At 38.2% G+C, this 15,038-nt stretch overlaps 1 protein-coding gene across 6 annotated transcripts in view; it reads right to left on the bottom strand.

Moving 5' to 3' along the window:
• Positions 1 to 15,038, bottom strand: part of LOC112570771 (mitogen-activated protein kinase-binding protein 1-like) — a 55,586-nt gene that overhangs the window by 19,989 nt on the left and 20,559 nt on the right. For all 6 annotated transcript variants that reach the window (XM_025249383.1, XM_025249385.1, XM_025249386.1 and 3 more), the window contains exons 5-20: positions 13,163 to 13,279; positions 12,796 to 12,891; positions 12,361 to 12,543; positions 11,857 to 12,017; positions 11,310 to 11,385; positions 10,952 to 11,065; positions 10,408 to 10,554; positions 10,099 to 10,165; positions 9,769 to 9,883; positions 8,508 to 8,599; positions 8,128 to 8,324; positions 7,704 to 7,822; positions 7,323 to 7,574; positions 6,983 to 7,090; positions 6,503 to 6,761; positions 6,116 to 6,251 (exon numbers count right to left, since the gene is read on the bottom strand). In XM_025249383.1, the coding sequence (XP_025105168.1) occupies positions 6,116 to 6,251; positions 6,503 to 6,761; positions 6,983 to 7,090; positions 7,323 to 7,574; positions 7,704 to 7,822; positions 8,128 to 8,324; positions 8,508 to 8,599; positions 9,769 to 9,883; positions 10,099 to 10,165; positions 10,408 to 10,554; positions 10,952 to 11,065; positions 11,310 to 11,385; positions 11,857 to 12,017; positions 12,361 to 12,543; positions 12,796 to 12,891; positions 13,163 to 13,279 (2,239 nt within the window). The remainder of the gene's footprint in view (positions 1 to 6,115; positions 6,252 to 6,502; positions 6,762 to 6,982; positions 7,091 to 7,322; positions 7,575 to 7,703; positions 7,823 to 8,127; positions 8,325 to 8,507; positions 8,600 to 9,768; positions 9,884 to 10,098; positions 10,166 to 10,407; positions 10,555 to 10,951; positions 11,066 to 11,309; positions 11,386 to 11,856; positions 12,018 to 12,360; positions 12,544 to 12,795; positions 12,892 to 13,162; positions 13,280 to 15,038) is intronic.

Below are 15,038 nucleotides of genomic sequence, written 5' to 3'. Positions count from 1 at the left end.
ATCAGGCTCTGTAGCACCTGACGACCGACTTCTTAATGTAATCAGGCTGTAAGCACCTGACAAGAACTTAGCGGACCGTCCCACCGCCAGCCTGCTGACCACACTACTACGACTGCCTGTCGTGGCGCTAGAGCGGGACGCCTGTTCCGGGGTGGGGTGGAGGTGGGGTAAGTGGTATTTACAGGCCCCCTGAGCATTGCTACATAATCCTAATCAGTCTTTACGCGAATAGTGCAAGAACTCCGGTGTCCATTACATGGCTGCCATTAATTATCCTTTCTGTTCGGCGCTGCTCCTACTCGTTTACATAAAATTCCTTTCTACTCTATAATCGAGAGAGTATTTAGGTAATGGGGTACTTAGGACGATAAGATCGATAAATTAAAACGTCACTACAATGCAAAGATGTACGCTCCATGCACTACATAAATACCGAACGACCAATAAGACTGATACGACTCGAGAAGTGAATCCATTCATTCGCACAGAGGGGGAGAGAGAAAGAGAAAGGAAAGAACTACGAAGTGCGTCATTCTTGTGATTTTCCCCCTTCATAAACACGATGTTGAGAGCTGTGGGATTTTAAAAAAAAGTAAATGGCAAATGTTGAGCTGACCGAGCTCTTGCCGCAGACGTCAAATATCGTCGGCTTCTAGCAATGGGCAAAAAGTTGAAATCGTCTCTTATCGGCCTTGTGCAAACGTTTTATTATTATTATTGCGATAAACTTTGCAAAGACCTGTATGTCTGTCGTGACAGCAGCCAAACGGCTTGGTACATGACTGTCAGTAAAGTCCGAGAAGAAATAAAGTCGGCATTTCAGATTGTATTAGTGCAGAAGAAAACATCCTGTGTAATGTTCTCGTGAAAAGTTCGATGCAAATTTGAAGGGGAGCTGCTAGCTGAGTGTGTGTGGAGCTAGCTTATCTCTTGACATGAATCTACAGGTACAAAGGAAAGAATACATCATGCCCAAATCATTGCAAATCTTCATCCCATCTGGTCTTACATTTGGCCTAAAATACACACCTAACACATTAACTTTGAGTCTACACTTCTCTTCCTCAGCAAAATTATATACAGAATTCCTCTTTAAAGTATTAGTTTCCTGGCCTCCGACAACATAATAAATAATACCAACTATGGTGTTATCTGCTGACCAGATTGTTTCATCTGCACAATTTCTCCAAGAAACACAATCAGCCGAAGGACTACAATGTGCTGCGCCGTGGTAAGTGCTGCATTCCACGGATCAAGTGCTGTGGCTCAGCGATACAAGCCCTGGACCTGTTCGCTCACGTTGATTCTTTGTTTGCACCGAACTGAAGTCAACAACGCCGATTGTAGCCATTAATGTCCACCATAATAACAGCCAAAAGAACATTGTAATCCTTCACCGATTGATCTGTCGACAGGTGTTATCTGAACGGCCTAAAGACTGCAATGTGGACGTCTCAGATCCTTAACAAGTGACGGCAAACATGAGATCACAAAGCTATCCTAGGGGGAGTGCATTTCACTTGTGGTAACTTTGTAACAATTGTGTGGACAGATAGGAAATAGTGTGGTTGTGAGTGAATCATTGGAGTCAGAAGAAGAAATATTCGTGCCAAGCATGGTTTTATAACGTTTTGGGGGTTCCAGTCCATTTCTCTCCCATCTTCTCGTGTCTCCCATCATCTTCACGGTCGTTTCAGACTGTTTCTAAACATCGTTATTTGTCACCCTGGACGAAAGAAGCAGACGGAGGAACGTATGAAACATGGGTGAGCGCGTGTGTTCCCTTAGTCTCACAAACTGTCCACGATATGCTCAAGTCCACAAGGAAAATCTGGCAGCAACAAGATTTACCCAAAGATCGCATGCTTCAACTCTTCAGTTAGCCCCCTGCTGGCCATGTGATGATGAGATCAGTCTGCATGATGATGTTACCTGTGTCCGTGCTGTGGCTCTATTAAAGCGATACTGAGGGACCTAAAGGAGCCGCCGTCTGGGATTTTGTTCTGTTTGTGCCGCTCTCCGCGCGTCTAGCCACACACTTCACAGGAGTGGACAGCTTAATCCCGCGGCCGTCTTGTGACAGGTGGAGCTGAAGTAACCCTGGTAACTCTTTACCTCGTTATTATAGTTATTATTATATCACTTCAGACACTCTACAAGGCTGTGGGATATCCTGATCTCGCCAGCTTCTGACAACCAGCAGTGAGCACGCCCCAATCACTAGCTACACTCGAAATTGCGAGAGGCCAGTACCACCAACAGAAAAACGAACACGTTTTCGAGTCGCGGGTTATTACTTCAGTGTGCATGATACCGCAAAAAAATTAAATTAATAATTTTTAAAAATGCAATCGTGTTAACTTCACCACTCCCATTCGCCCTCAACACAAAGATGAAGTGCTACTGTATATGTGTCAGATTCGTCATAAAATAAACCTGTCTGTTGAACAGTCGCAAGCATTTGTTCATATGTACATAAATTCGTGCAATCATCTCGGAGTATCCCTCAGAAAATAACAAAGCCCTCTTTAATCATTTCTTTCATGTTTGGCACATGTTATCCGAGTATTCATTCACCAAGGAAAAAAAATTATTTTCTATCGGCATTATCCTCGTGAATAAACCTAAAAAAAATAAGCACAGATTGAGAAGCCTTTGTCCGAGTAAATATAACTATAAATGACTCGACTGAGTATTGTGTGAGCAGAATACACATTATGTTGGCATTGTACACAAGAACGCGTCTTCTTCACTTCCACCTGAAAGACATTCTAACAAATGGCTGCCGCTGCCCCGAGCCAGTGTCAAGACATCCTCGCGCCAAGTTCCAAACCTAATAGTAGATTTTAATAGGGGTGGGAATTTTCACAGCTGGTTACAAGAATGATTACACAAAATATCTTCGTGGGTGTTGAAGACGGCAAATGTCAAAAAAATAATTAGTGGGGACACACTGGCGACGCCCACAAGCCAGTCGAAGATAGGTAGGAGACAAGTCTACACAATGGCTTCGTGCTGCTCGCACATAATACAAAGTAACAGAGAAGATGGGATAGATGACCTATCTGAGACAAAACTGTCTGCCTTTTGTCGCGACAAGCAGCCAAAGCAACTCTACGGATTTCTGTACTGGTTTGTGTGACACCTTAAAACTCCAACGAAGGAACTGTTATTTTGCTACAATGAATGCGTTGAATGTAGGTTCCAGAAATGAAGCTCTCGGTACATTTAATCGCTTCTGGTTTGATCTTTCAGAAGATGACAATGATATCGGGATAAACTATAACTGTTGCACTGGAAGAAATGGGATAAAACCTTCTGAGTAAACACTTGGTAATACACTTCCACAACTCCTCAAGGATTCATAAATACTTGAGTTATTTGCTTAACACCAACGCATTAATACTTGTTTTTATCTCAGTTGCATGCAGTCAATTCCTATCAATTCCCACATTTACCTTCTACAAGAAAAGAATGGTACGCAAGAAAATAATGTTTATTTAGATTAACCTTTCCATTAGTATGTGCCCATCAACAAAAGAAGTGATACAGGCTCTACGGCTGCTTAATATGTAAGGAAAGGTGATCAAGCAAAGGGACGAAAATTAGCGAGTTACGAACCTGAGGAGTCATTATACCCTGGGTAAGGGGTGCGCGCTAAGGTAGCGGGCAGATAGCGACAGCAGTGGGGGGAGAGGGTGTGAATGAGGGTGTGAAATTAATAGTCTACATTGCTCCACTGCTGGCCCCGCGTCAACATGTCGGCGGTACCTTCATTACATTCGACACCTAGCATCTATTATCTTCTTTTACCCGGACAAGTTGTTATACACTTGACACCTCCACAAAAACAGAAGAAAAAAACGTTATGCTATCGGCTTGTGTTTATCAGTACTTATCTCAAAAACAATGTCAATACACCGTGATGACAACAACAACAACTACTAACAATGATAACGCCCCACATTTCCCGACAAATGGCTCGCTCAAACGACCGCCTGTAGACTAAGCGACTTGTGTGGGCTTGGAAGTGAGTTCGTTTATCGGCGACCGATAAAAAATGCCAGTTTTTGTGCATTGAAGCAATAACATAATTTCTCTACTTCTCAGACAACGCTACCGCCAGTGACCTCTACACATTTGTCTGTTTTCATCGTCAGACCTAGCGCAAGCATTCTAAGTGAGGTATCCCACTGACCTCCCTCCCCTCACCCCTGAAGCAATCCCGTTCACACTCGCATGTCAAGGAACCAATACCAAGGAACTTTTCAGAGAAAGACGCTACGATCGTTTTAATATGGTAAATACCATTACCTGATAAACATCTATTAATGAATAAAACATTAGTGAGTGAAGGACGAGGTTATAACTGCGTACACACTCTTTTCTCGTTTGCCTTGCCTTCATTTTGCGAAAAATAAAAAGAGACGATCTCCGTCTTCATTCAGTTATAGTTAAGACATTTTAACATACTTCCCAGATGTATTTGACAGATATTTAACGATGGAATAACAGTATGGGAAGCAGATAGCGAGTGGTTTGAGTATTAGCGTCCAAACTGAGAGGCGCACCGGTCGGATACTCATATAGAGCAGGAACCTTTCCCCAGTCGACAGGAAAAAAAAAGGCTGGCCTCAAGAAATGTGAGGTCTCTATCACCTCACTTCCCAACGACCTAACACTTAATATAAATTTCTGAGGTACCTCCCTATTTGAAAATAAAATTCTTGTGAACAAATAATCAGTTAGCCAGAACAAACCTGTGTAAGAATTTCCTATATCTCCTTATTTACATAACATTTTATTTCATTAAAATAATAACACTAATAGTCATGTTGATATAAGCAGCTAAGAGTGTAAAATTGGTCTATACATACTAACATAAAAAGAACTATAATCATAAGAGAAAATATGTGGGTGGTGGGTGTGGTCAAATGTATAGTCTTAACAAAAATATATTTCATGAGAGTTGCAAGGCAGAAGACAGACCAGGGTGGGACAATAATAGCTATCTGCATCTGTTACACTATGACACTCTTAGTACCAACAGCCATGCAGAATTGTTGTGACTAGAGTGGCGAGAGAGGTTAATTGTCACAAAGTCACTGATCCTAGAACTGGGAATACTCCTGAAGAGTAAATGAATAAGACAGATAGGATAACAGCTGATACAGTAATGCCTTAATCGGTTTACTATGCCTTTTTCTACCTGTCAGTTTACACACAAAGCAGGGATTATTGGCTTCTTAAGAGGCTATTAAATGTGGAGATACCATATCTACAAAAGGCTGAGCTGATTTTATAAACTAAATGCTGAATTACAAGGTCTTACTGAGATTTACTTAACAGGTAAGAATAAATAATATACAATAAAAATAATCATAAATAATAACCAACATGATCAAAAAAATATTATAACATCTTAAGATAAAAGAAACCCTACCCTCCAATCCACATGCATATAAACTTACTGGAGATCAATCAGGCATGAATTTTTGTTGAAAATTTAAATCTGATAGTGTTTAAGCTCTGCCTTTAGGATGCCTTTGAAATCTGCAGTTGCTCTAAAATTCTAAATGATGCCTCTATTTTTAATGCTTCGAATTATGTAACTGACAATGCTCAGATGAATAGAACTTGATGTGAATTTTGATGAGGACAACAAAATTTAATCCTGCATTTTGCACTTAAAAGAACTATTTTTTTAAAAGAAAAAATTCTCTAGGCATGTTCCAACATCACAGCAGACACATAAACAAGTGTTCTGCATGCACAAATAAACTCTAACTTTGTAACCCCACTCTCTCTTTCAGGTGTTCACACAGTGCACACACAGACACACACGACTGTACAACCAGCTGGAAATAAGCTGCAAGATAGGATTAGTGTTTACAAATTTTGATATAATTTTACTATAAGAGCAGGAAACTAATACACAGTTGGTAATAGGACTTTTGCTAATACCTGTGACTACTATGGAAAGTTTATTTAGATATTTCATTTCAGATTACACTATCAATGCCTAGATCAATAACACCTAATTTATCTCATGTTTCATTCCATGAGTTACAGAATTCTCTTTAGCATGCATCCGACAGTTATAACATGCACCTACCATGTTCATCATCAAGTTGAGTGAGATCTAGCTGGGACTTGAAGGCAATGTTCTGGTCAAAACGCTGAGCCCACCTGCCTTTCGGCTGCTGCGCATCAGGACCACCATCAGTTTCATTGCCAGACCCATCTCCAAACTGTTTGAAATGTGAAACAAGAGAAGAGTCTAAAACATCTATTCAGACAGCAGACTACACAGAAATAGGATCCTTGCAAAAACACAGTCACTACATTAAAGAAATGTTAAATTATAGCAGCAAAACTGTATTTATCCTGATGAATTCAAAGTACAACTTTAACGTGAACTACTTTAAATAAGTCTTTCCTGCAGAGATTTAGCAACACAAAATTCTTCACTTGAATATGGAATCTTAACTGATTTTGTTACCTTTGCTTTCGCCCAGTTTGGCAAAGAGCCAACAGAAAAGCGGTAATCCATTGGAGACTGCTGGGTGGAGTTAAGATCTATTCCTTTTCCAACAGGTGTGGATTGATTGTTAGGAGGGTGAGATGGAAGCTGATTGGGTAGATCCATAGCTGCCAGAATTCTAGAAGGCGAGATATTTTCCTTCTGGACAGGGAAATGATGAGGACTATGGAAAGTAGTGTCCAGGAACACAGGATTCGGTGTTAGGGTTGCCTCTCTCCTGGAAATCAATCAATATATCTAAATGTTTGATACTGTATATATATATATCCTGTAGATCTCTGATAACCTTTCAGCTTCACATATCTAAGTTAAAAAAAAAGATTGCTTTATGATGGACGCAGCAGAAATGAAGTGGTCTGATGCACTTTTAAAACATATCTGAAGTTTCACCTCATTCAGGCAGACAAAGGTAATGAAAGCAAACAATGTATGTAATACCTAAGATCAGAGAGGCTCTCTGTGTTTTGGGGCATCTGTCCAAGTTCTTCCATACGATGCCGCATCGTCTTTGTCATGCCAGAAGGCAATCGCCACACAAAAACACATCTGCAACATCAGCAAAGCAAAACAGTCAAACTCAATAAATCATGGGTGGCATGAGTTTGCTATAAGGAAAGAGGTTTTTTACAACACCCATTTCTTTGAGCTGTCTCCTACCTTTCCTCGAGTGTTTCAGCTGCAAGAAAATGAGTTGAGTAACATATTTGAGATTTTCAGCAAAACTACTTTTAAAACCAGCTATGTGTAAAGTAAAATAAGCTATTTATAATTCACTTACCCATCTGCAGACACAGAAATAAGATGCTTCAAGTCATTTGTAAACCGCAACCCTGTGACAATCTCAGAGTGTCCATAGACAGTTCCAACTAGTTCTCCAGTGTAGAATTCAAGAACACACAAATTTTTGTCAGAACAGCTTGTAGCTGCATATGTGCCAGATGGGTCTAGCTGCACACGAAGAAGAACTCCTTCATCACCTAAAGACCCCCTGTAGTTTTTCTTTTGCTTTGCTGTGGCCATATTGTATACCCTGTATATAATATAAAAAACCCAGATGATTTGACAGTGATAAGAAAAGACATAAAATCAATATTCATTTCTTATCATGTTTCATATTTTTATCATTTCATTTTTTATAATGAGAAACAGAACAGTTTACCTTATGTTCCTGTCCTGACATGCTGTGGCAACAAACTTCTGGGTTGGGTCAATGATCATATCATACATTGTAGCCTTGCTGACTAAGTGCTGGGCCAGACTAAACTCAAAGTTTGGATTCTGAAAGCACACAAACCTGGGTCTTAGCTCAAAGGTTTACACATATAAATTTACAACGAAAACATGCAAATCACACATCCATAACATATGGATCAGATTCTGGTTACACACTTTCATACCACAGAGCCAACACAAGAAAGCCCTTGCGTGTGCATACATACACTTATTACCAGTAGTCTGAATGAGTTATGGAACACCCCTGGTGGGTATACAATATGAACACAACCTGATACAAAATATTCGCAAATAATCGAAGTTTTATTGACAGTAATTCAAGTAACTGTACACACTCTTTAAGTACTTACAAGACAAGCATTACGAAACAGAAGGGACTTGTCTGAACCACAGCTAAGCATACGAAGTTTGTTGTCTGAATCTGTGAACCGAACAGACTGTATGGCAGCAGAGTGGTCATCTAGAGTCTGGAGTAGACCATACTTCTGTTCCACATCAAACACATGTATCAGTCGGTCTCTACTTCCAGTTGCCAAGATACGTGGGCCTGAAAAATAGTAGTATCAACTTTTGTTTTTTTCAAACAACATACAAATCATTTTAAAAATAAAAGTAGAAGTAAAATGCTCTTTTCTTTAAAAAAAAAATCACAGCAATAACAAGCAAATGAACATGCACACACGTGTGCATGCAATCTAGTATTCAGATTAATCCACTTACTAGAACTCACCTGCTTTAGAAAAGGAGTATTCTAAACAAACAACATCTGATTCATGTGCTTCAATACTTTTGATTTCTGCCATCTGACGTAGGTCATAAATTCTGGAAGAAAAGTAAAATGTTAAGTGTAATATGATTTCTTTACATCACTATAAAGAATACTTAGAGAATTCAACTGATTACAGATTGGTGGATGGCCCTATGCTCCTTGAGGAGTAACAAGGAATACTGGTGGCATGCTGTGAAGTTGCATTTGATTGAGGATGTTTGTTACGAATAATTCCTCCATTCATTACGTTGATCTGGACTGGCTGATCTATGTTAGAGTGGAGAGAAGGGAGGAGTTAAACAGCTGCTGACAAGGTTTGCCACAGAGGCCTTTCTTGAGTAAGGATGTCTGCATGTTGCAGTCAATCCACTCCATAGTCACCGGCCAGTTTTTCTTCTACCTACTTCTCTGTTAGTGGTGTACCAGATCACATGCCCAAAACAAGCTTGCACTTGAGTTTTTTGCAGCCCACCAGGCAAGTAATCACACCTTGCATGCCTACCGGTCTTGTTCCAAGCAGGAAAATTTTGAAACAGTTTCTTCAGGCATTTAATCTCAAATGTCTGTATTAAAAAAATGTTAAATAAAAACGTAGCCTATTTTTCACCTCCAAAGAGTAGGATGGGAACCACAAGGGATTTGTACAGTCAGTATCAGGAAGCACAAACCTTATGGTGTTGCTGTAACAAATCCTGTTCCTGTACAAATCCTGCATGGCCATTGCTCCTATTATTGTTGCAGTTACCATTTTGAACAGGGTGACTCATAGGTAATTAAGCTGCTGAGCTCAATTCAAGCAGATTGGGTTAACCATGATTTTGCTCTTGTTAGTATTGGTCTCTACTGCACCTATTTCATCAGTCTGTTAATAATATCTTTCAATTCACTGTTGTGGCTTGCCATCAGATCAATCAATGCCACCTTCCATGGGTCTCCCACCAATGAAGAAGGTGTGTCACAAACAGCTTCTTGCCTGACTTTCTCTACAAAGATGTTAACACTCACACGTGATAGGGCCTTGACAGACATCTTGATTGTTAAGGAGAACTTCTTTCTTTGAATTATTGTACGGTTCCCTGATAACTTGAATGAGACCCTCTTCAATAATAAAATTTTTCATGATATATTACAGCCTTTTGAATGCGAAATTGAAGATATTATGAAACAGATTTTTTTTTGTGTGTAAAAGGAGCAAAAGTTACTGCTATAAGCATAAGAATACCTGACATTGCCCTGACGATCACCAGAGGCAAGATGCTCTCCATCAGGGCTGACACGTATGGAGCGGACACCATTCTTTCCCTCCCATGTTGTGTCTGTTTTATCTGTTGCACCAGCTGACAGAAAGAACCACTTGATATGTGATTATCAAGAAAAACAGTAGAAGAAGGTAACCATACTGGCAAGGAAACACCAGCAACAGATTTAATTCATGTCAACAGGAAATATTAGACTGAGATGAACATTCACAGGTTTCCCTTCCCTCACGTGAAAAAAAAAACAACAAAAAACCCTCAGCTTAGCAAGTGTCACTTAAAAGAATTCTAGTCACCTGGATTATAGTTGACATCACAGAGAAAATTAAGGGCTGGATCTGTGTAAAGTATTTTCAGCAGCTCCTGAAAAATATGAAACTTCATTATGGTATAAGTGATAAGAAAATAAATATTTACACTTGTATCTTGAATCAATCAGGTGAAATAAGATACTCATCCACAATTATCTCAATTTTAAGGCACAATTCAGCCAAATTATGCAGTTTACTTTAAAATATTTTGTTGATTGTTGTACAAATGTAATTTCCAATTATTTGAAAAGTCTACATTATTCTCACTATGGAAAGAAAATGTAGAAAGCATACATTGCTATAGATGTTACGCTTGCAGTTTGGTGCTTCAGTCATCTGTGATTCTAAGTTCCACACTCTGATAGTGTCATCACTGGAGGCAGTAATAAAAGACCCAGGTGGCAGAGTGCCTTGTTGCTGACTATCAAGAACTGGATATACCTGAAAATGTTTGGTGATAATGACGTCATGTCAGAAATATCTTGCTTTAGATACTTACTCTAAGAATGAAGCATGATGTGAGCAAAGAGAAAATAGTGCTTTGCCTGCTGGATGATCAGTTAAACTGTGCAACAATAACACATCCAGCAGTGACCCCTAAATGGTTCAAGTTGTGCTTTGGATAGATATCATTGTTAAGCAATATGTCAGTGATTTACTCCATAAATAACTTTACGCCTACCTATGGTAGCCATTGTACGTAAACAATTCCTTTATCACTACATTTTTTGGAACATGTTGGATTGCAAAAAAATGGTGGTTTTCAATATTTAATATACTGTATACAAAATATTGAACGATATGTACAAAATAAATGAAATTTAAGTTTTTATAATACCTCTAATGCCCAGATACATCCACTGTGATAGAGAAAGGACCAAGCTTTTCCCACACGACGTATATTCAGCACATCCCACAAGTATAAACTATGATCATTATAAATACAAGCCACCTGTGGACAAATATTAACTTCATATTACCTTCATTTCAGTAACTGTTGTCTTAAGATTATTTTATATTTTTAATTAACCATCCAGAAAAAATAAGCAATTAGTTTAAATGACATGAAAGAATTACTTTAACAAGAAGCGGATGTTCCCTTCAGCCACCGAAAAAGACTAAATAAAAGTTACATGTTTCTCTAAATTCTTTCCATTTAGTATTATAATTAAAAAAGAACAAGAGATAAAGCTCACCTTTTTGTGATCATCATCTAAAGCAATGGCTATAGTATCTGGATACTTTGCATCTGAGCGAGTGCATATCATGTCACTAGAAAATCAAAATACTCAGAATTAAGTCATATGGTGAGATCATGAAAACAACAAAGCCCCTAAAAATATCAAAAACACTTTTATTTATTGAAAAAGTCAGCTGCAAGTGCAGTGAAGAGATAAAAGCTAATAATTTCCAAAGCGCACTTATCCTTGTTCATAATACATCAGTAGTTTTTTTTAAGAAATGTTAATTAATATGTAATAATATATCAGTAAATCAATACATGAATGTATTAATAAAATTAATATAAAAAAGTCAGTTGCAATTTCAACAAATATTAACACTAACACTACACTAATACTCTTGTAATACAAATTAAAGTAAATCTGATTGTTGGTATACAACAAATGTCACAGAGTGAAAACCTTCATCAAGAAAACCTAGTGTAGAATGCAAAGTACACAAGCAAGAATTTTGAGCCAAATGAGCAAGGGCAAATGAGTTAAAATCCAACAAATAAAATACCTTGAAGTTGTTGCAGTGGCCACTTCAACCCCCAAAAAATGAGGATGTGGAAGAGATGTCACAAAGCTGAGGGTGCCAGTGCTAAATACACGCACCACGCCTTCTGCACAACCTACATAGATGTGCTCTTCTCCTGCAGCAATGCAGCTCGCACTCTTTGTCTTAAAAAACACCAAAAATGTAAGTGAAAATTAACTGAACAATTAAAGAGCTTCATGTTACAAATTTCATTTTCATGTTAGGGTGGGAACGTCACTGTGGAATACTTTTAATGACATCTATTTTGGTAGGGTTTTTTATGCTACAAGCATTGTCTTTCAAAATCACTTCTATACTCATAAATGTAACAGGTTCTTTTCATCAAATGGTAAAGATTTAGCTTTATGATTTTTCAACCTACCTTATCCAAATTTACTCCATTTAAATGTTCTTCTATATAATACCCTTAACAATGTTGAAAATGTTTTCTCAGATTTAAAAGTTTTGCCATAGAGACAAACTAACCATGAGCTCCACCCATTTATCAAGAAGGCGCTTTTCATTGAATTCACACAAAAGACCTGATTGTGTGATGACGAAAGTGCTGCCAGACCAGCGACCACGCCCACATGCCACATCACAGAAAAAATTGTTCTTCTGCTCACCCAGAATGCCAGAGCGACCCAGAAGAGGCACAGTTTGATTAATCTAAGTGGAAAGAACATGTCACAGATGCACATTAACATCCATAGACACATACAAGATACAAAGAAATGGACCATAATTAGGCATATATTTGGATGCACACACACATGCATGCATATATAAGCATACATTTTAAAAATGCATACAGTATACTGTATAACATGAACTTTCAGCCATATACATATATAAATCTTTAACAGCAAAACACCTCAGCAATGTAATAAAAAGGTTTAAAAGGTAACATAAGCTACATACCTTTGATTTGCTGCTGTCCAGGTACCAAAATTTAACATGACGGTTGCCAACTGTTACGAAACACCCACTGTCAGCAGCAAATGCAACAGCACGCACCTGTCACCCAAGAAACTTAAAAAACTTAAGACAATTTTTTTCCCTAGAAAAACACTAATGATAGTTCCAAACATGACTGCTACTGGGCAAATGTGAGATACAACTTAGGTTACATACTATGTAAGAATCACATAATGATTTTTCATTCATAATCCACTGTAATCCTTTTTTACCAGTGGATACATTTAATCTACTGACACAGGAATTAACATCCACTGTAATAACTTTTCAAGGTGAAACAGCCAAATGGTCGTTTAACTGATGACAGTACCTTGCTTGAGACTTTATTTGAAGCAACCTTATTTCCTGTTCGCCAGTTCCACACATTGACCATCATGTCATGCTGGGATCCAATAGAAACAATGTACTTCAAGTTTGGCGAAAAGGCCTGCAAAAACATAACCCTTTCCTCATAAACTGAAAAAAATTGCTTGTAATAACTGCCTTCAAGATGGCAGATATGTGTGATCTGTACAATAACAACCAAAATAAATTGCAAAAATATCACCATGTCTTCTTCTTATTATCATACCTTAGAAAAAACTGTCAGCAGAAAAAGGCAAATTCATTTCAAAGCGTTGATCATTCAAGAAACTGAAACTAAATTTTCTAAGGGCAATGTGTACATTTAAAAAAGAGAGCAAGAAATGATGAATAGACATAAAAGGAAAGCTCTGAAATCAGAACTTACGCACATTTAAGTCACAAAGTCAGCAGCTTATCTTTTGTATTCGTTAACAGTGGGGCATATTGGAAAATGCAATAATTTCTACTGGTATAATATCATTACAATGCAGAATACTATAATACTTATGCAAATGCCATAATTTAATCCAACAGCATTACAAATATTACAGCACATGAAAATATTTGACCTGGTAATTGCATGCAAAGACATAAGTAAGGATCAGACAACAATAAACAACCTATGCAACAATAGACTCTGGTCATCAGTTGATGTCCTCTTTCAACTGCATCTGCCAGTTGCAATCAGTGCACAACCTACGTGGCTAGCATATGTTTAAGTTTAAAAGTCCTTAGATCAGTCTTTTTCTCTGAGAAAACTTTGTTGATTTCATGAAGGAAATAACTGTTCACACACAGGTAGAACCGAACATTGCCATAATCCTTGTGGTAAATTTCCTGAAGCTTTTAAACTTTTCAGAAAGGTATGAAAACTTGTATAACAGATTTTGTATACTGTGCAGGCCGAAGGTTGCTTGCAAAGGGTCGCATGCTGCCCATGGGCTGCCTGTTTGACATGCCTGCTGTAAAGTATTAAACAGTAAATGGTATGCCTTTCTTATTATTTCATTTATCTACTTACATATAGGGTGCTAGTATACGGCATTTACTTTCCAGAACTTTTTTGTGATTGTTAAAACACATAAAATAATTTAAGTCTGCAAATTTTGTGTAGCTCTTACACAGAAAAATGTATTTATGTGGGAAAGACAGTGATATGTATTTTTTTCTGCTGGGAAGAAACATCTCCAGAACAGATGGAAAATTATCCACATCATCTGGGAATGATTAAGCCAGCAGTCTTCTGTGACTCTACAAGATGACTAAAACATAGAAGTGCTTTTACATTGGGCCAATCTAGACCATTAGTCAGCACAGGCAGCTAAAACCTCTGCTATCCCTGGCACTGCAATAATTGCACCAGAGGATTTTTCTGGCTTCTCTTGCCAAACACAATTTTTCACCTGTTCACCTTTCAGTCATTCCATCTGAACTTTTTTTTCTCTAACCACAAGTGATCCAGTAAAAAAGAAATGGCAGCTGGCAGAGAAATTTGTGACTGTTGACTTTTCCCTTCCTTTTTCACCCTTTCTCTCCCTCCCTTCCATTTTTCTCCTCTTTCTCCTCAACCTCCTCTGCTTACTACCCCTCTCAAGTTCATGGACGTAAAAAAAAATTGTTTGAAAAAAGGAAAAACACAAGTCTTTACTGGAAGGTCTGATGCAGGACCTGAAAGCCCTAGTTTGAAACAATTTGAGATGAAAGAAACAGTGACTACATCAATACAAAACTGACAGCTGGAAACACATATCTGCAGTGACAGACATTACATCAAGTATTCTTTTCTGTGAGTATGTAAATTTATGAAAATCAAAGGAAGTAAATCAATTAGATAATAGGCA

This window comes from Pomacea canaliculata, linkage group LG8 (genome assembly GCF_003073045.1).
Source record: "Pomacea canaliculata isolate SZHN2017 linkage group LG8, ASM307304v1, whole genome shotgun sequence".
Lineage (NCBI taxonomy): Eukaryota > Metazoa > Mollusca > Gastropoda > Architaenioglossa > Ampullariidae > Pomacea > Pomacea canaliculata.
This window is presented reverse-complemented; position numbering and strand designations above follow the sequence as displayed.